Source organism: Lissotriton helveticus, chromosome 6 (assembly GCF_964261635.1).
Source record: "Lissotriton helveticus chromosome 6, aLisHel1.1, whole genome shotgun sequence".
In the NCBI taxonomy this organism is placed as follows: Eukaryota; Metazoa; Chordata; class Amphibia; order Caudata; family Salamandridae; genus Lissotriton; species Lissotriton helveticus.
The window spans coordinates 888,876,126-888,898,505 of record NC_136067.1 but is presented as its reverse complement, the minus strand read 5'-3'; the positions used below and the strand labels follow the sequence as shown (position 1 = coordinate 888,898,505).

At 45.1% G+C, this 22,380-nt stretch overlaps 1 protein-coding gene across 1 annotated transcript in view; it reads right to left on the bottom strand.

The window, feature by feature from the left end:
- Positions 1–22,380, bottom strand: part of LOC144762542 (G-protein coupled receptor family C group 6 member A-like) — a 203,744-nt gene that overhangs the window by 90,695 nt on the left and 90,669 nt on the right. Inside the window, exons 4-5 of the mRNA XM_078647774.1 lie at positions 8,956–9,171; positions 6,052–6,175 (exon numbers count right to left, since the gene is read on the bottom strand). Of these exons, the coding sequence (XP_078503900.1) occupies positions 6,052–6,175; positions 8,956–9,171 (340 nt within the window). The remainder of the gene's footprint in view (positions 1–6,051; positions 6,176–8,955; positions 9,172–22,380) is intronic.

Genomic DNA, 22,380 nt, shown 5'->3' with positions numbered 1-22,380 from the left:
TGCTTTTCTTTCTTTTGCTCTATTTTTCTGGCTAACAGTGACAAGCAGAGAGAACAAAGCTAGAATCTTTCTGCATGTTTCTACACATTCAAAAATACCTCAGATTTTTTTTTTAAAACAAGCAAAAACACCTGACTTGTATTGCTCTTTTTCTGATATTTGTTCACAACAACAAGTTAATAATAACAGGCTTGTTTATCTTTGCCGATAGAGCTTTTATTTTTATATGTCATGTTTGCAAACATGCTTGTTCTTTCGTATGAAATAGCTACGCACCAAGGTTTTAAGTGGTTTGTGGGAAAGTTGTTGGTGGTATTATATGGGATAAAAGTACACGCTGGCGTAGATGATAAGTATATTGCAAGGCTCCTATGAGTGCTATAGCCTTATAAAGGAACTCGACCTTCGACCTTATTCCTCTATACGGTTATTGAACTCCTCAGTAACTTGCAATATCCTTATAATGTACGGCATTGTGTATTTTATCCACTATAGCATTTGAGTACTCTTCCCAGGGGTCACCTTCTTTATTATTTTATACCTGCCCTAGACAGAACTCGAACATAGGCGAAAGTAAGACAGTGAGGGCAGGAGGAAAGAGAATTACCTACCCCATATACAGGTGTCTCGTGCCAGTGAAAAATCCATTTCTATGTCCTGGAGTGTGTAGTATTGAGTTTTCTGTCTGGATTAAAGTGATATCTTTTTTCTAAAACAAGCACTCGGCTGGACAATATATTATTGCAATGCAAAGTGATTGCTGAGTTCTAAACTTGAAGCACCCTAACACTATCCCAGGAGTAGCCCGTGACTGCTCGCCACACCGCCACAACTCCTCCACTAATCTGTTGCTCCCCTGCCACCCTCGGTCTATTGAGGGCTCAGCAGCTGCACACTCCTAGAGGCCATCCCTCCATTGCCCCTCACCCTCTCCTGCTTTTTTGTTTTTCATTTATATAAATGCCCAGCAACTGTACACGGTTTCCAGCTGCTTCCTTATTCTTTGAGGTCCTGCAAATACTTTTTCTTCTACGTACCCATTCTAAATTGTCCTTTTGCCTTCTTTGAATGCTAAATAAAACTTTAAATAGCAGTACCAATACGGATGCTGATACGTCATCACACATGAGCGTGCACTGATAGGAAACTTGAAATGCTTGCTTTTTATGAGAAACTCCACAAGGGTGACCAATGCTGGCATGGACAGGCACCTCAGGCCGTCTTGTGATGGTTTTTCTTAAAAAGCAAACGAGTAAGCGTGTGCATGCATGCACATGCATAGTGATGCCCTGGGGTGCTATTTTGAACTTCCAGGCCAGGGATTTCCCCCCACACAAAGGTGGACACCAGATACAACTGTGACACCTTCAGAATCACTCGTCAGAACACTCCAGGACCTGTCGCTTTCTCTTTCTTTGGGCAAAGCCAAAGGAAACAAGCCTAGGCAAAATCAATAGCTTGGCACTTCCATTTGACAAGACCTACTGGATGTGACATGTCTTGTATTTTACTAAATCCTGAGGCAGGCCATCCAACAATGGTTTGGAATAATGCCCTATAGTGTTTTTCAAATTTCACATCTTCACCAATAAGGCTGCAAAGTTCATTCTACGAAACAATGTATGCTTTGTTCGGTCCACATTTCAGAGGACACATGTAATAATATGTTTAATAATGACCTGGTGACGACCTACCTGGGGGCGACCTACCTGGTGACCTACCTGTCACCAGGTAGGTCGCCCCCTAGCCACCGCGTGCTCCTCCCCGTGCCGTGTGCTGTGCTCGAACCGCTGTTTCCTCAGTATCTCGCATTTGACTTGTGCCTGTGATTTTTGTCGTTCCCCGTTTGCCTTATGTGCCCTCCCGCCTCTGATCGCTGTTTTTCCTTTTTGTCATTTCTACTTTGTGCCTGTGACTTTGTCGCTCCCCATTTTTGCCTCTGTTCCTGTTTTATTTTTCCCTCGTTCCCCTTGCCTTCTGTGCCCTCCCGCTTCCCGCCTCGCCCTCGGCTTCCCGACGTTGCTCCCTGCGGCCCGCCCCCCCGCCATTCCCATTCGCCACCCCGCTCCCGCCTCCCAGCTGCTCCTCCCTCCCTCAGCCCCTCATATGGAGGCCGCACGGTGGTAAAGGGAGCGACCCTTGACCCTGTCACCAGGTAGTTCGCCCCCCCAGCCACCACGCGGTCCTCCCCGTGCCGTGTGCTGTGCTCGAACCGCTGTTTCCTCTATATCTCGCATTTGACTTGTGCCTGTGATTTTTGTCGTTCCCCGTTTGCCTTCTGTGCCCTCCCACCTCTGATCGCTGCTTTTCCTTTTTGTCATTTCTACTTTGTGCCTGTGACTTCGTCGCTCCCCATTTTTGCCTATGTTCCTGTTTTATTTTTCCCTCGTTCCCCTTGCCTTCTGTGCCCTCCCGCTTCCCGCCTCGCCCTCGGCTTCCCGCCGCTGCCTCCTGCGGCCTCGCCCCCCCGCCGTTCCCATTCGCCACCCCGCTCCCGCCTCCCAGCTGCTCCTCCCTCCCTCAGCCCCTCATATGGAGGCCGCGCAGCGAACGCGCCGATTGTGCGCCGAAGGCGCGCCAAAGGCAAGCCCGTGTGCGCCCGTCCGTGCTGGGACCGCGCCCAGCACCAGGACCCCTGGCCCCCGAGGAGGCCAGCCCACGCAACGGACCTACAACGCCGCCACCCTTAATGCACTCAAACCTGGCCGGAACCCCGCCTGCTACCGAGCCACCCCGAAACGCACCCACGGACCCTTCACCTGCCAAGCCTGCAAGTTCACCTGCATCCGGACCTGCACCGCACCCGACAAACCGAGCACCAGCAGCAACCACCTCAAGTGCATTCTGCTCAACACCCGCTCCGTCCACAGACACGCCGTCGAACTCTGGAACCTGCTCGACCCAACATCACCGGACGTCGCCTTCCTTACAGAAACCTGGATGAACGCCTCCTCAGCGCCTGACATCGCCATAGCCATTCCGAACGGATACAAGATCACCCGGAAGGACCGCGTCAACCAGACTGGAGGAGGCATCGCCATCGTACACAAGAACACCATCCACATCACGACCAACCCCGACGACACCTTCACCGCCGCCGAACACCTCCACTTCCAGATACACACCGATCCCAAGACCACCCTCAGAGGCACCCTCATCTACAGACCCCCAGGACCACGCACACAATTCAGCAAAGACATCGCAGACTTCATCAGCCCGTACGCCCTCCCCTACGCTGACTACATCCTCCTAGGGGACCTCAACTTCCACCTGGAGAACAACAAGGACAGCAACACCACCACCCTGCTGGACAACCTCGCCAACCTCGGACTCAAGCAACTGGTGAACACCCCCACCCACTACGCCGGCCACACGCTTGACCCCGTCTTCTCCTCCCGCAAGGACATCTCCTTCAGCCACACCACCGGACTCCACTGGACTGACCACAGCTGCATCCACTTCAGGTTCAGAAGAACAACGACCCACCACCACCCGCAACAGATTCCTCGCAGGAGCTGGAGCAAGATCACCACTGAGCAACTCACCACCTCCCTCCGCCAGAACCCTCCCGCCAGCACAACGGACCCCAACGAAGCAGCCAACAACCTCACACAGTGGCTCACCAACTGCGCAAATGACCTCGCACCACTGAAGAACCCTCCCAGCAGACCCGGCAGCAAGAAAGCCTCCTGGTTCACCGACGAACTCAAGAACTCCAAGAAGATCTGCCGCACCCTCGAGAAAGCCTGGCGCCACGACCAGACCACATACAACATGACTGCCCTCAAGCACGCCACCCGCAAACACCACCAGCTGATCCGCACCACCAAGAAGACAGCATTCACAGAACGACTGGACAACAACGCCCACAACAGCAAGGAACTCTTCAGCATCGTCAAAGAGCTCTCCAACCCCAGCGCCGGCAACAACGACATCACCCCCTCGCAGGACCTCTGCGACTCACTCGCCTCGTTCTTTCACCGCAAGATCGCCGATATACACAACAGCTTCGGCACACCTACCACGCACCCAACCACCGAACCAACGCCCCCCACCACCACCCTCTGCGCCTGGACCCCGGTCAGCACCGAAGACACCACCCACACGATGAACACCATCCACTCCGGATCACCAACCGACCCCTGCCCCCACCCCGTCTTCAACAAGGCCATCTCCATCATCGCACCCCAACTCCGGGACATCATCAACACCTCCTTCAACACCACCACCTTCCCGGAGGTCTGGAAGCACGCCGAGCTCAGCTCCCTCCTGAAGAAACCGACAGCAGACTCCACCGACCTCAAGAACTACCGCCCCATCTCGCTCCTCCCTTTTCCTGCCAAAGTCATCGAGAAGACCGTCAACAGACAGCTTGCCGCCTTCCTCGAGACGAACAGATCCCTCGACCCCTCGCAGTCCGGTTTCCGAGCCAACCACAGCACCGAGACCGCCCTCATTGCAGCCACCGATGACATCAGATCCCTGCTCGACAACGGGGAAACAGCGGCCCTCATTCTCCTGGACCTCTCTGCAGCGTTCAACACTGTCTGCCACGGCACCCTAGTGCAGCGCCTCAGCAACATCGGAGTTCAAGAGAAGGCACTGGAGTGGATCCTCTCGTTCCTCGCCGGAAGAACCCAGAGAGTCCGCCTCCCCCCGTTCAGATCCGAGGCCACCGAAGTCATCTGCAGCGTACCACAAGGATCATCACTCAGCCCAACCCTCTTCAACGTCTACATGAGCCCTCTCGCAGCCATCGCATGCAAACACAACCTTAACATCATCTCCTACGCCGACGACACCCAGCTGATCCTCTCCCTCACCAACGACCCCGCCACCGCCAGAACCAGCCTGCATGAAGGGATGAAAGACGTCGCCGAGTGGATGAAGAACAGCCGCCTGAAACTGAACTCAGACAAGACGGAAGTCCTCATCCTGGGATCATCGCCCTCTGCCTGGGACGACTCCCGGTGGCCACCTGCCCTGGGCAGCGCACCCAAACCAACGGACCACGCACGCAACCTGGGCGTCATCCTGGACTCCTCCCTCACGATGACCAAGCAAGTGAACACAGTCTCATCATTCTGCTTCAACACCCTGTGCATGCTCCGAAAGATCTTCCGATGGATCCCCACCGAAACCAGGAAGACGGTCACACAGGCCCTCGTCACCAGCCGTCTGGACTACGGGAACACCCTCTACGCTGGAACCACAGCCAAACTCCAGAAAAGACTCCAGCGCATCCAGAACGCCTCAGCACGACTCATCCTGGACATCCCGCGCCCGAAGTACCTCAACAGCCGCCTCACCTTCTACACACCCACCCACCAGCTCCGATCCGCCAGCCTCGCCCTCGCCTCCATCCCAAGAATTCGGAAATCCACCGTCGGAGGAAGATCCATCTCCTACCTGGCAGCCAAGACATGGAACTCCCTCCCCACTCACCTATGGCTGACCCAGGATCACCTCTCCTTCAGGAAACTACTCAGGACCTGGTTGTTCGAGCAGTAGCGACCCCTCCCTCAGCACCTTGAGACCCTTACGGGTGAGTAGCGCGCTATACAAATTTTTGTGATTGATTGATTGAATGCTTTGATTGTGTTTCCTATTGAAGTTGCTAGTTTGATTGTATTTTTTCTTATCCAAATTCATAACACCCGATTTGAATAATTTTTACTTTGTTTATATTTTTTGGTTGCAAAGATATCACGACATATTATAAATAAAATGTGGGTAGCATGCTTTTAAAACATATTTAAGAAGAGCCATATCTGCAATTTCAGATCACAAATTCTAGCCTTACTTTCCACCCTCCTCCTATTTCTTGGCCCATAAAGATGTCAAGCCACATAGCTATTTGTCTGTCACTTCATCCGTTCTTGGAAGACAATCTCTCAATCATTCTGCCTCGGTCTCTCTCCCTCTTTTACTCAATTTCTCATACTTCTTTCTCTCTCTTTCTATCTATTTCTCTCTCTTTCTTTCTCTCTCTCTCTTTCAGTCTCTTCTATTCTGTTTCAGTCTTTTATCTTATATACATGTTTTCCTTACCTGTTTGATCAGAGTAATGGTTTTCTGGGCAGCTGACACATTCATAGCAGCATGTGTGCTGACTCTCAGATGTCTTTTTCATTTGTCCAGGTGTGCACATAGCTGAGCATTTTGAATGAATATCCTAAAATAGGGTTTGAAAAAAAAATAGTTCTTATTATGTACTATTGTCCTTCATGCTAAATTTCTAAAAATCATAAATAGTTGATTTGTTCAGTTGTACTTTACAGATAAACAATTAAGGTTGATTCAAAAAAGAATTTGCACAACTGCAAGGAAAAATGTTCTAGACTATTTGTCACCGAGATATGCCCTATCGTTTTCACTTTTTGACTGAGTTGGAATGGTTCCTAATCCAGGGTACTCCCCCACACCACCAGGCTGTAGATATAGTGCTTCCTAGAGACACCACCCTCGAGTGGTCTCCCTAATTGTAGTCTTGGGGGGTGCTCACATTTGACTTCTTTGTCTAGGTCCTGGCTGATGGCCGCATTTGTTGAGTTTTAGGGTGCGCTAGATGCTCCCAGTGGTACCAACTGACATCCATGTGTAAATAAGGTCTACTGACCTTGGTTAAATGAGAACCCTTGGTGTTTATTTTCTTTCAATGAATGTTAATGTTTACGTACATTGCCTATATTGCATTTGCTATAATGATCGAAGACTATTCATGATCCCGTTTGGTGCATTAATTCTTCGGTTTACACTTAGATGCTCGCTGACATCTTGCTGTGTGATGGTCAATGTAAGATCGAGGATAACTCCTGCCCACAGAGAAATGGCATGAACAGTTTATCCCTGTTACGTCTTCCCCTCTCTACTTTGTCTTTGGGTTCTTTTTTTGAGAAAATACACCGCCTTCTCGAAAGAGAGAACCGGAGTGCATTCTGGGTAAAGGGCAATACGTGCTCTGTAGAGCATTATCATAATGCAGTAAATAAAAAAAACACGTAAGAACATACAATCTAATAAATGGAATACTAACACATGCATAATATTACTATTTCCATGAATACCTCAGGTAAGGCTAAACATAGATTTAATATCCCCCCCAAAAAATATTTATTATAAATTTAAAATCATTAAAATGAAAAAAAAATAAGAAAGGACATCCTGATGTAATAAGAAATTATGACCAAAGATAAACATCTATGACACAAACATATTTCCCCAATGCTGTTTTCAGGCAATAGATGTTTTTGAATGGAGACACCTAGTCTCCCTCCCTGGCTGTTTGGTTTTGATAATGGGGGATTCAAGTGACTTTCTGCTTGACACTTATTTCTTAGAAGCACTCATTAATTCTTGTGAAGGGACAGTGCAGATACCACTGTGACAAGCTCACACAGATGACTGAACACAATCAAGTAAAAATATCATTACAAACTAGATCTCATAGCAGAAAAAAGATGATCAGTCTCAATTAAAATAAGAGTCAGAACACATCACTAACTACTTCATCACTTCATCATGCGGTGGAGGAACAGGGTGATCCATAGACTAACACTTACACACTTACATACACCTGACGAAGACGACATAGGATACACCAGAAGAGTTTATCTGTACGGTCACAAAGCCATTGACACGATAGGCCTTGGCACCAGTGCCACGTGGCCCCACACTTTATATGTTCAATGGACAGAGCTGAGATTCAATTCTTGGTTAAACTCTGGGTTAATGTTTCATTCACAATTGTGTACTTTTAGTACCTTTGGTCGACTCAGAATATGTGTTGCTGATCAAATCTCTCCCCATCGAAGGGGTGCTGCCGTTGGTTTATTAGAGAAGTGCTGAAATGATGCCCCTGATGCCCAAACCCACAACAAAAGTGTCTCTTTTTAAGCATTAAAGAGCAGTGGGTCTCATATTTGGAAGCCCGCTTAATGTTCAACAATTAAAGGGTTCTGCTCACATAGAGAAAAGGGGGAGAAAGCAGAGTAAGTTCTAGTCATTTAGTTAGAAATCATCATGGTTATCTAAATGAGCTATAGGATGCTATTAAAGTCTCCAAAATTACCATTAGCAACTTGACTAAAGTTCATGTTTTCAGGGGGAAAGCGTTAAGACATGATTTAAACTTGTCCATTAGGGAGAAATACTACAATTTGTGGATGAAGTGTTAAATCAGGGGCAGAGACAATTGGCAGAATTTGTTTTGAAATACAGTGGTATTATGACGTAAATCCAATCAATTTTCCATGATCTTCTTCTCTTAATCATTTCCTTAAATGGTGAAAAATAACATTTGCCAAATAAATAAAAAAAAAAATTTTTGTAAGTTGTATTCGTTTAGATTGTTCGTGTTGGCTTTGGTCCACTTCAGTATAAAAACAAAGACATTGGTATTTGAATGGACTCAGGAATAGAAAACAGAGATGCAGAGTGCTTGGAAGTATATGTATGTTGCAGGTGGGTCTAATAAGCTTTAAGAGATATAATATAAAGCTTTAGAGCTACAAGATCTGGTTAATAATTCATGGCCTAATAAATGGGATGCTCGTCTCAATTTGGGCCAATTCATAGCACTAAATTTACACTGGTGTATAAGATTATCTTTGCGACACAAAAATCAGATGAATGCCAGTTGTATATGTTGGGGGCCCAAGCATATCAACAATTTGTTTGGACACCCGTTCAGCATATGTTGATCTCTTGTACTTTTTTCTTTCAGTGTAGAGGGTAATTTTATTGTGGTGGAAGATGTGAATTTTCAACTGACCCAAACATTGGACAAAACCGTCCAATATACCTTGGCTAACCTCCCCAAGGTGATGTGGTCAAGTCAGAGGCAAATTTTAAATATAAGTCTCTATGGAAAATGGAATGGGGATTTTAATCACACCTAGCATTCGATACAGTAATATTAACTGATTACAGTATAAAATGTATATAAGTGAATACCATTAATGAGTTGAATTCCAGTTCTCTTTTCCACTCCTTGAAGATAAATACATTTCCCTGGCAATCGTATTCTGCCACAGTGATGATATCCACACTTCCATTCTGGTTTTCTTTCCAGAAAAGGAGATCATATCCAATGTTAATGTCTCCTTTGGAATCAAACATGATTTTCTTTCCTCCATCAGTAAATGATAAGCCTTTCAGTGCTTCAAGCAGCTGCAAAAATATAAAAAGTCATACATTTTGTTAGATGGACATTTCGGTTTGTATTTCATCATATCGTCTTCTGGCACTTTTGAGATGTGATTAGTTGCAAACATCTTGCAAGTATACCTGCCAGAACTGTCAGTGGAGTATGGTTTGTGTTAGACCTGATGTTCTTTGTGTGGTATTCCTCCAGACATTTGCCTTCTCTCTATGATTCTGCTGAGCTCGTTTTTGATGGCATTGGGACTATGTGCATTTTACACCTGCTAACCAATGGTAAAGTGCTCGAGCACTTGCCCTTAAACATGACAAAAATGGCATACACACAAATGGCACATTTAATGTACTTATAAGTCCCTAGTATGCATGTATCCAGGGCCTGTAAATTAAATTCAATAAGTGGGCTGCAGCACTCCTTGTGCCACCCACTAAAGTAACACTATAAAACTCTTCTAGCAGCCTGTAGTGCAGTTTTTAAGTGGCATTTTGACCTGGCTCAATAAACATCTTACCAGGCCTAAAGCTCCCTTTTTAATTCTTAGAAGTCATCCCTAAGGTAGGCCCTTACCACTCATAGGGCAGGGTTCATGGTATTTAAAATGTAAAACTTGTGTTTTTTAAGTTTTAAATGTCTTAACCATGAACAACTATTAAAGTTGTTTTTCACCGTGGAAAGTTTCAGTATAGGAGCAGAGAGAGAAATGAGTTTTCCTCTGTTTTGAATTTTAATTTAAATTCCTCTTAAATTGTAAACTGAGATTCTAAATTACTGTTCTAAAAATGCCACTTTTAGAAAGTTGGCTTTTTTCCACGTAAACCAAGTGTGCCTTTTTTCCAATGTCCAGGGTCACATGAATCTGATTTGATCACCTTTTTTGGGTTGTAAATTCCCTGTATACATGGGGACAAAAGGAACATGGGTGTGGAGCAGGTCTTCCGGACAGAATGGCTGAGGAGGAGCTGTGCAGTACCCTGACTACACTTCACAGGACCTTACCTGCCGCACACACAAAGACACCTGACACCAGGCTTTACTTTGTCACCCTAGACAGTTTGCAGCCAAACCTAGGGGAAGAGGAAGAACTGACCAGAACCATTTTGGGAGTTGTCCAAGGATTTCCCCCACACAAAGATGGACACCAGGTATAGCTGTGGCAACTTCAGAACCTCTCATCAGAACACTCCAGGACCTGTGGAAGATTCAGAAGGACTGCCCTGCTGTATAAAGCAAGAAGGCTGGACCTGATTGCCTTGAACCCAGGGACTTGGACTTTGAAAAGATACAATTTTCAACCGGGATGAACCTGGTCTTTGTATCCTATCCGCACTCCACTGCTTTCCACTTGAACTTGTGACTTTGACCCCATTCAGTATGACCAGATAACCGAGAGAGGTGCTTTGTTCTATTTGCACCGATAACTTTAGAAATTCACGACTTTGATTCAACTGATTGGATCCTTGTAGCTTTGTGTCATTTTATTTATTAAAACTCATATTTTCTAAAATGGTTTGTAATCATACTTGTGTTGTGTTTTCACTTTATTACTGTTTGAGTACTGAATAATAATTTCCACATCGCCTCTAATTTGAGCCTGATTGCTTTTGTACCAAGCTACCAGAGGGTTAAACATAGGTTTGTTGAGTGACTTTTGTGGTTCACCTTCATAAGGACTGTGTTTATTACTACAGTGGTGCTTGTTGGGTTGTAAAAAAGTCATATGCATAGTAAAGCCATGTACCCCTCTCAAGAGTGCCCATGTATACTGTTGTCTGTATCCCTAATGCTGACTTTACTGTCCGACGTAATCGTCCGTATAATCGATATTTAAACTCGGGCCTAAGAAGGTGCATTTATTATTTACACATCAACGAAGGCGCATGCCCTGGATGCCCGTCCTTTGAGTCCATGCAGACTGCTGGCGGTTTTGCTTTTTAAACACGTGGGGATTACTAAGTAACCCGTGACGCCTGAGCTCTTTAGACTGTGCGTATAGGACGGATTTTACTGTATCTTAAGATTGTTGCTGGTGCTGTTTGCCGCTAAGATAATGTTTGATGAATTATTACGTATTGGAAACAGAGCAGTGGAGCCAGTAATTACAACCAAGAAATCCACACAGTGATCTTCCAAAGAAAGTTTGTTATATTGGAGGTCTTTCAAACCCCATACATGAAGATATAATATGTTTATGTGGGAACAAAATACTCCCTCCTGAAGAAGGTGTCGGCTATTTATTAATTTGCCCACCGAAACATGTCGATGTATATATGAGTGGAAATTACGCTAAGTCTGGGGAAGCAACAACTCTGTCGACATATTGGAACATTTATCAGAGTTGATTACTGGTTGACTATTGTATTTCCCTTGTTCTAATAGGAATTAGTTTTCCTTACTGTGTTTCCCATCTTTGTCTTTTAATTGTGTATGCCCAATGTATTTGTACCTTTTTATTGATTAATATTGTATTGATGATAGGGTTGTACTATGTTTTTAATACTCATCTGAATAAATTGTACACTTTTTAATGAATTTATTTTTACATTTCCTCTTTGTTCATCATTGTTGCTGTGAATTTAGTGATGTTAATGTGAGTATGCATGGTATATAAATTTACCCAAAGGGGACTCCCTGCTTGACACTTGTCTTTATTGGTACCCTACCCCTTTGGTTGCTGGGTCCCTCTCTTTAATTAGAGACTTTATTGTCATAGCCAAACATGGATCATGTTTGTAAGCCATGACTTATGCCTGTCTCACTGATTGCAGTCTTGTTGTACAGGGAAGGGAACCCAAAGGGCTACGTTCATAGTAGTGGAAGACTACCGCCTTCATCAGGAGTAATGTTATGTTAGGGGGGTTTTACCCAATGAAGTCACTGGGACCTGGGTGCTGTATGATACATAAACGAGGGGTCCCAGGGTGATGTATCAAAAGTACACAATAAATATTACAAAAAGTCTAACAAGAAAACCAATTAATTCATTCAACACACTGTTGTTTAATCACAATGTGTTATTCATGCTGTATACATTATTTTAGCAACTCAATTTTTAAAAAAGGTGCCCCAGGGAAAGAGGGGTGGCGTGGGGTGTAGATGTGAGGAGAGAGGGATGTGCAGAATCGGTCATAGTGCAAGCAGTAAACAGTAGTAGCAACACATAAGAATGCATAAGCAAAGCTTCAACCTGGCTTCAAACCACTGAGCCAGTATTCACAAATGGAGCAGCCAATGCTCTACAATTTCAAAAGCACCATGCTGACGCTAATGTCCAATATTTGCAATGTTGGTTGCGTCGGCTGGTGTGTAGTTGTAGCCGTCGACGTTTCGACTCCTAGACTAACAGGTAGGTGTACGTCAACCTTAAAATGGGGTCTTCATCAGGACAAGGGGGACCCAGGGGGCAAGTGGTTCTGTGAAAATGAGGTGAGATAAGTATTACTACCAACTAAAAACATGATGGAGCGTCATAAGACAATAAAAACCAAGGATTAATTACCATGGAAAGTTGGGCCGTCCGGCTCTCAACATGGGACAGGAGAACGTAAACTGTAAAACAGGGTGAAAGGTATGCCTCAGATTCAATAAATAGAGTTACTCAAGATTCGAACACACAGGATCATCGAGGAAAAACTCACTTGTTAATTAGAGTCTTTCAAGATCCTAGAAATAAGTGATGCCGGAACGGTCATCTCAGGATTGCAGAGGATGAAAGAACAAACACAAGGGCGTATGATTCGCACCTTCAATTCGCACGAGTCAATGTGGCATAACTCAACATGGTTCGCGTTATTACTCACTTGTCACCGGAGTTCGAACGCGGTGATTTGATCCATGTTATTCAAGTTGAACCTTTCCATCATAAATTTAGGATACTACAGACAAAAATATAAAACAATGGCTATGATTAATTATTGCCATTGCACTTCACCCAGTACCTAAGGACACGCTACACAATGAGGTAAACTTACATGAACGGGCAAGAAGCTCACATCCGTGCTTCAGTGAACTCAGGCCGCGGTCACAATCTTGTACTGCTATACAAGAATAGAACAAGGAGCGGTTACTGAACCAATCCCTTAATAACCAGAGTAAACCAAATCTGATAACTAGAACCGTAACTGTGCTTACCTCCATGGAAAAGAGGGGTTGCTGCGACCTGCACGCTACGTTATCCTGTCTCTCTGTGGGGCTAGCTCACGCCTAAGGCGTATAACGGCTGACGTGTGCACGTGTACTCTGACGGCACTCTACAAGAGGGCAATCGAAGACAGACTATCAGGTAGTGGTTCTCCGTAAACTTTCCGAAAACTTTCTCAACCGTATCACCATGCCAATATGGACATCAAAATTATCTCAACGATCAGGGCACGATCTAAAGGTCATTATATTGAAATATGTCCAGGTATGGTTAGTTATAAAGCATTGGTATGTCTGTTTGGGAAATCATAATGTACAGAGTGGTTGCCACGCACCTTTCATGCAAAAGGGTGAGGTGACTCATATGGTTACATCAAATAATAGAAACCAACTAACAAGTAGCATTAAGTCAAGAAGCCCTCTAAGTGAGGGTCGAGTGGATGTGTGTGCTGATGGCAAAATCAATCATGGGGCACCTTCAAGTTTGTTACTGTGTTCCCATCAGAGTTCCATCCTGTACCGCCCTACATCATTTGGGAATACCACCATTCGTACACAAGGAGAGACCCAATGTATGATTTGGCGCAGCGTTAGCCTGGTGGAGATCAATAACGCAATGGACTCTATACAGCAGTAGGAATCAGGATGTAACTGATAAGCAGTGCTAAATAGTGTAGAAAATAAAGAATTTTTCAAAAAGTGGTGGTTTAAAAAAGGGGTAGAAGAAGGAAAATAAGTTTATTAGACACCTTCTGCTCCCACTATCTAAAAACAGTGCATAAGGTAGTGTAAACAAATAGCTACCTAGACAGTTTACATGGTCATGGTCGACATGTTTCTGCAGCTTTACCTGTGCCCCGGGGTCACTTACTGCTTCGTCAGGACCTATGATGCTACTGCCTAATTAGTGCATAACAAATAAGGAAACTCAAAAGAATTAGATATCACCTTCGATTCTCCTGATGAGAGGACCGTTGGATTTCCCAAAACAGCACACACATAGAAGAAAAAGAGAACACGCCTGTTAGCAAGTATCTCTGGCGAGGCTGGAATTTTACACAGTGTCTCGATATAAATGGTAATTTATCCATTACGTTCAACACTTATCTCGTACTTTCAAAAAGTCACAAAAGAGCAAAATTACCACTCGTGTAAAAACACTCACCCGTTATTAAGGAAAATGTTGCCCCACCTCACCCGGCACTAGCTCAGGTACTACGGAGCCCCGCTCTGTGTAAACAGCAAAACAAACACACAAAATGTACCGGTCAAAGGAAGTCTAGTCTGGCCGAGACAAGCCACTCGACATAACATGGTTCTTGAAAATGCTCGTTTGTATCTCACAACTCACCTATCCGTCGGTACTCCAGACGTCCAACTGGGCTGTCTGTGGGAGGTACCGACGGAGTGAGTAAGCACGCTTTTATAAGTATTGGTCTACATACCGAGAAAGAGACGCCGCGCTCCCACCTGGAATCGTCGTGCGTCGACTTCCGGGTATTCGGGGGTGTCTCCCAATCGGTCGGCGCGGCGCGGTGACGCCTCTGCGTCGCGCACGGACCTCTGGGTGATGTAGTTCACGTGAGGCCCGTTTTTGCTCGTATTCACGAACAGTTTACTCCGAATTCTTATGTTCAGGAGTCTTATGTTCTTGTAACCAGCTAGCGGCAGCACGCAACATATTGTGGTGCCTTACTACAAAATAGGTTGATAAAAATTTTTTCATTATAAAAATCTTTTCTAAGCCTCTTGGGACAAGCTAGGATGTGGCGCCAAATTAATCTTACACCAGACGCCCCAATCTATTATTAGGTGGATATTGGTGGCATATTAGTATATAAAGAGGCGAGGAGTGACATTGCAAGATCTTACATAAGATGTCAATATGTAATCTCACCACTCATGCGTTATGTCCTCTGGATGGTGTGAGGCGTGCTAGACCCTGCTCTTAGTCACCTATCAATTTAAAACGTATGGAGATGATCAACACTGTATGCCGTGTCACCTTATTAGTGGGAATCATGGGCAATCTAGTCTTGCTCAAGACGTGCCTCTGGAGAGAGTGCAATCTTTTTGTGTCGTTCATTATTTTATCTCAAGCTGGAACTAAAGGAACACCTCTCGACAAGACTGTATGCGATGTCGGTCTGAAATCATGCCACTTCGGCATTATGTCATCGTGTTAGTGTGGTTTCATATCATACACTGCAAGATAAATCACATGGTATTTATGACAATGGGAGATGCTTCGTTGCTATTATCACAGAGGTAATTTGCTATGGGCAAACCACTCATCAATGTCGCAACATTGTATGTAAGGTGCATCCCGCTTCAGAGTGACATCCAAGGAATATCTTCGTTCAATCCTTGCTTGTCTGTCCCCAATTTGTGTACCCATCTCTGTTCACGCCGGAACAAAAAACTTTTGATGTCAGTGATATGAGTTGGTATCAATGGTTGCTCTAGCACAGTCCAATGCAGATCGGACGGAGTGTGTTTAGTTAATACAAAATGATTCGTCAGTCTGGTTGACTGTCTCGAGCACCGGATGGAGCTTTTATGTTCAGAAATGCGTGTCTTAATTTTACGGGTTGTCATGCCCACATATCTCTTATTGCATGGGCAGCTGATTAAATACACCAAGTTGGAGCTATTACAATTAGTAAATCTCCGCTGCTCCCACGGTCTACCAGTCCCTATGTCAATAGTCTGTGATCTGGTGGTATTGGGACAAGCTGCGCAGTTCCCGCAGGGATGGTGTCCTGTTGCCGGAGGCATGTCCCACAGTGTGCCCAGTGCTCGTGGTAATTCCCCTTTGGGACGAGTATGGACTAGTTTGTCCTTTAAATTCTGCCCTCTTTTAAAGGCGAACAGAGGAGCTGAGATGGTATCGCCTCCAGTATTGAGAATACTCCAACGTTTCTTTATTATTCTCTGGATTTCATTCGACTGTGTGGTAAACGTACTCACACATGTCATCCGATCTTGACGAGATTTAGGTGGCAGAATCTCCAATAACCCTTCCCGGTTATTGTTGGAAGCTCTCTTTTTCGATCTCCGGACTAGGCATTTAGGGTAATGCTTTTGTACGAGATCTCTTTCTAGGCATTCGGCATGGTGTTCGAAACGGTCTTTGGTAGAGCAGTTTCTTTGAATGCGCAGGAATTGCCCGTAGGGCAAATTGTCCCGGAGAGATTTGGGATGACAGCTGTTGTAGTCAAGTAGAGAATTTCGTGACATCGGTTTACGATATAATTCCGAGGCCAACCCGGTCGGTGTAGGTGTAATCAGAATATCAAGAAATGCTAACTTAGATCTACTTTGCTCCATGGTGAAGCGTAGAAAGCGATTTCTCTCGTTCAGCCATTCGTGGAACATTGTTAGTTCTTCTTCACTCCCTCTCCAGATCACCAAAATATCGTCGATATAACGCTTCCACAGACGCACCTTGTCTGTGAAAGGATTGGTGTCGGAGAAAATATGGTCTGATTCAAACTTATGAACATACAGATTCGCTAGCGATGGAGCAAAAATGCTGCCCATGCTCGTCCCACTAACTTGGAGATAGAGCGAGTCTTTGAATTGGAAGAAATTTTCCGTCATGGCTATATTCGCCAGAGTCATTATTAGCCTAACTGGAGTGATGGAATCCAGATCCCTCTCTGTAAGGAGTGCTTCAACTACTTCTAATGCCTCTCTCTGTGGGATTGAGGTATACAAACTCTCCACATCAAATGATACTAGGATGTCGGTTTTACGATCGAATTCGATCTCTCGCAACAATCTTAGAACATCCTTAGTATCTTTGAGATAAGTAGGCATTTCACTCACCATGGGTTTTAAAAATACATCAACAAACGTTGATAAGGGCTCTAAAAGAGAGCCGATCCCTGAGATAATAGGGCGACCTGGAGGAGGACGCTGGGGTTTGTGTATTTTAGGTAGGTGATAGAAGTAGGGAATTCTGGGGTTTGCAGTACATAGGAACTGCCCTTCTTTTGCTGTTATCCAGCCCTCACTGAGGGCTTCCTCCACAATCTGAGCAATCTGTCTGGTCAGTCTTTCAGTGGGGTCTGAGGTTAGCTTCTGATATGCCCTGGTGTCATCTAGTTGACGAAGACACTCTAACCTGTAGGCATCAGAGTCGAGTAATACAGTGGCCCCACCCTTATCGGCCGGTTTAATGACCAAAGATGGATTATTGGCTAAATTCGTGACTGCATCTTGTTCTCTTCGTGAGAAGTTCTGGAAAGGTCTGTGTTCTTTTTGAAAAAGTTCTTTCAGATCTTGGTCTACAGCTTCTTCAAAAGTGATGACTTTGGCTGGAATCCCCATTGTAGTGGGATTAAACGTTGAGGTTTTTTTTAAACCGGTGTTATCGACTCTCATGGTGGTTTGGCTTGGAGCCTGTTTATGCGCAAAAAGGTAATGGAGTCTGATTTTGCGATAGAACTTGCCCATTTCAATTTGGGTAATAAAGGGATCACTTTTACTCGTGGAGACAAAGCCCAAACCTTTGTTTAGAACTTTCTCTTCCATCTCTGTGAGTTGATGCGAGCTGAGATTTATTACGATGTTTGACCGCTCGACGTCCCTGCTTGGTCCTGCCCTATTACCTTCCCACTCCTCAGTCCCATTGCCTGGGGGGGTGGTATGTTCCAGCGCACTTGGCCCTGTTGCGTAGTCCGTTGACGTCCTCGCCCTCTCCGGCCAGACCCTAAAAAAGGCTGCTGACCATAAGTTTGAAAGGATTGATGTGGATCATATACTCCCATCATCGGAGGGTAAGCAGGTGGTCCCCATGGTGAGGGTTGCCACCAGGGGGGTGGTGGTGGTCCAAACTGTTGACCATAGCCTCTCCAATTCCTCCTGTTGTTACCTCTCCCTCTCTGTTTCATTGAGGGGTCTCCTTGTTTAGGGGTATCTGAATCGCTCGAGCCGTTGTCTGAGCCAGAGGAGCCATAATTAGAACTTGCTTTTTTGGTTGTTTTTATTGTATGTAGGGGGAGAGTAATCATCACTTGTATACGGGTAGATCTTGCTAGTGCTAAAATTCGCTAGATCTTTTTTGAATTTCTCTAACTTCGTGAACAGAATTGAGTCCCGGAAGTCCTTGCTAGTCTTGTTCCCTTCTTCCTGTTTTTTCGAGAAAACTTTGCTAGATGATAACGTAGCTCTAATTTGCCCTTCTAGGGTCTGGATCTCTACCAGAATATTGTCCGCTGTTTTTTTGGCTGTCTTGATAATCAGGACGAGCCAATCACGTGTGCATCTCCACGCTATGAGATACCAGTCCCTCAAGAAATCTTTGTCGTCCAAAAATAGGCGAGGTGCATTGTTAACTATCAGACCACTAGGTGCGCAATTGCCCCGTAGATACTCTGCCATTATGGTGCCGTGCACACATACCCTAGCTTGGTTCTTTTTAAGCACGAGAACTTTGGTCCAACCTTCGTCAGTATTGGCTTGGGCGGCTGGTACCATATCCACAATCCTGGGATTCTCTAATAAAATACTCTGTATTTCATCTTCATCAAAGGCTAAGCCTAGATTCATAGCCATTCTTCTAGAAAATCACGGTGTCTCAAAGCCTGATTCCTCGATCAAACATGTACCTCAACTTCAACTAGATCTATCTGCGTGTGTGCATGAGTAGTGAGTAATCATGAACTAACATGTACGCACTATCTAAAAGAGAAGAACTGACCCGCAGCCATGCGGCTGCTCAAACTACAAAATTAACTAGGGGGGGTCAGAGGGAAATTTACCGACCCAAATGCTACGTCCCTCAAGACTACTAGAAACCAACTAACAAGTAGCATTAAGTCAAGAAGCCCTCTAAGTGAGGGTCGAGTGGATGTGTGTGCTGATGGCAAAATCAATCATGGGGCACCTTCAAGTTTGTTACTGTGTTCCCATCAGAGTTCCATCCTGTACCGCCCTACATCATTTGGGAATACCACCATTCGTACACAAGGAGAGACCCAATGTATGATTTGGCGCAGCGTTAGCCTGGTGGAGATCAATAACCCAATGGACTCTATACAGCAGGTAGGAATCAGGATGTAACTGATAAGCAGTGCTAAATAGTGTAGAAAATAAAGAATTTTTCAAAAAGTGGTGGTTTAAAAAAGGGGTAGAAGAAGGAAAATAAGTTTATTAGACACCTTCTGCTCCCACTATCTAAAAACAGTGCAAAAGGTAGTGTAAACAAATAGCTACCTAGACAGTTTACATGGTCATGGTCGACATGTTTCTGCAGCTTTACCTGTGCCCCGGGGTCACTTACTGCTTCGTCAGGACCTATGATGCTACTGCTTAATTAGTGCATAACAAATAAGGAAACTCAAAAGAATTAGATATCACCTTCGATTCTCCTGATGAGAGGACCGTTGGATTTCCCAAAACAGCACACACATAGAAGAAAAAGAGAACACGCCTGTTAGCAAGTATCTCTGGCGAGGCTGGAATTTTACACAGTGTCTCGATATAAATGGTAATTTATCCATTACGTTCAACACTTATCTCGTACTTTCAAAAAGTCACAAAAGAGCAAAATTACCACTCGTGTAAAAACACTCACCCGTTATTAAGGAGAATGTTGCCCCACCTCACCCGGCACTAGCTCAGGTACTACGGAGCCCCGCTCTGTGTAAACAGCAAAACAAACACACAAAATGTACCGGTCAAAGGAAGTCTAGTCTGGCCGAGACAAGCCACTCGACATAACATGGTTCTTGAAAATGCTCGTTTGTATCTCACAACTCACCTATCCGTCGGTACTCCAGACGTCCAACTGGGCTGTCTGTGGGAGGTACCGACGGAGTGAGTAAGCACGCTTTTATAAGTATTGGTCTACATACCGAGAAAGAGACGCCGCGCTCCCACCTGGAATCGTCGTGCGTCGACTTCCGGGTATTCGGGGGTGTCTCCCAATCGGTCGGCGCGGCGCGATGACGCCTCTGCGTCGCGCACGGACCTCTGGGTGATGTAGTTCACGTGAGGCCCGTTTTTGCTCGTATTCACGAACAGTTTACTCCGAATTCTTATGTTCAGGAGTCTTATGTTCTTGTAACCAGCTAGCGGCAGCACGCAACATATTGTGGTGCCTTACTACAAAATAGGTTGATAAAAAATTTTTCATTATAAAAATCTTTTCTAAGCCTCTTGGGACAAGCTAGGATGTGGCGCCAAATTAATCTTACACCAGACGCCCCAATCTATTATTAGGTGGATATTGGTGGCATATTAGTATATAAAGAGGCGAGGAGTGACATTGCAAGATCTTACATAAGATGTCAATATGTAATCTCACCACTCATGCGTTATGTCCTCTGGATGGTGTGAGGCGTGCTAGACCCTGCTCTTAGTCACCTATCAATTTAAAACGTATGGAGATGATCAACACTGTATGCCGTGTCACCTTATTAGTGGGAATCATGGGCAATCTAGTCTTGCTCAAGACGTGCCTCTGGAGAGAGTGCAATCTTTTTGTGTCGTTCATTATTTTATCTCAAGCTGGAACTCAAGGAACACCTCTCGACAAGACTGAATGCGATGTCCAAGGAATATCTTCGTTCAATCCTTGCTTGTCTGTCCCCAATTTGTGTACCCATCTCTGTTCACGCCGGAACAAAAAACTTTTGATGTCAGTGATATGAGTTGGTATCAATGGTTGCTCTAGCACAGTCCATGCAAGGATTGAACGAAGATATTCCTTGGATGTCACTCTGAAGCGGGATGCACCTTACATACAATGTTGCGACATTGATGAGTGGTTTGCCCATAGCAAATTACCTCTGTGATAATAGCAACGAAGCATCTCCCATTGTCATAAATACCATGTGATTTATCTTGCAGTGTATGATATGAAACCACACTAACACGATGACATAATGCCGAAGTGGCATGATTTCAGACCGACATCGCATACAGTCTTGTCGAGAGGTGTTCCTTGAGTTCCAGCTTGAGATAAAATAATGAACGACACAAAAAGATTGCACTCTCTCCAGAGGCACGTCTTGAGCAAGACTAGATTGCCCATGATTCCCACTAATAAGGTGACACGGCATACAGTGTTGATCATCTCCATACGTTTTAAATTGATAGGTGACTAAGAGCAGGGTCTAGCACGCCTCACACCATCCAGAGGACATAACGCATGAGTGGTGAGATTACATATTGACATCTTATGTAAGATCTTGCAATGTCACTCCTCGCCTCTTACTAATATGCCACCAATATCCACCTAATAATAGATTGGGGCGTCTGGTGTAAGATTAATTTGGCGCCACATCCTAGCTTGTCCCAAGAGGCTTAGAAAAGATTTTTATAATGAAAAATTTTTTATCAACCTATTTTGTAGTAAGGCACCACAATATGTTGCGTGCTGCCGCTAGCTGGTTACAAGAACATAAGACTCCTGAACATAAGAATTCGGAGTAAACTGTTCGTGAATACGAGCAAAAACGGGCCTCACGTGAACTACATCACCCAGAGGTCCGTGCGCGACGCAGAGGCGTCATCGCGCCGCGCCGACCGATTGGGAGACACCCCCGAATACCCGGAAGTCGACGCACGACGATTCCAGGTGGGAGCGCGGCGTCTCTTTCTCGGTATGTAGACCAATACTTATAAAAGCGTGCTTACTCACTCCGTCGGTACCTCCCACAGACAGCCCAGTTGGACGTCTGGAGTACCGACGGATAGGTGAGTTGTGAGATACAAACGAGCATTTTCAAGAACCATGTTATGTCGAGTGGCTTGTCTCGGCCAGACTAGACTTCCTTTGACCGGTACATTTTGTGTGTTTGTTTTGCTGTTTACACAGAGCGGGGCTCCGTAGTACCTGAGCTAGTGCCGGGTGAGGTGGGGCAACATTCTCCTTAATAACGGGTGAGTGTTTTTACACGAGTGGTAATTTTGCTCTTTTGTGACTTTTTGAAAGTACGAGATAAGTGTTGAACGTAATGGATAAATTACCATTTATATCGAGACACTGTGTAAAATTCCAGCCTCGCCAGAGATACTTGCTAACAGGCGTGTTCTCTTTTTCTTCTATGTGTGTGCTGTTTTGGGAA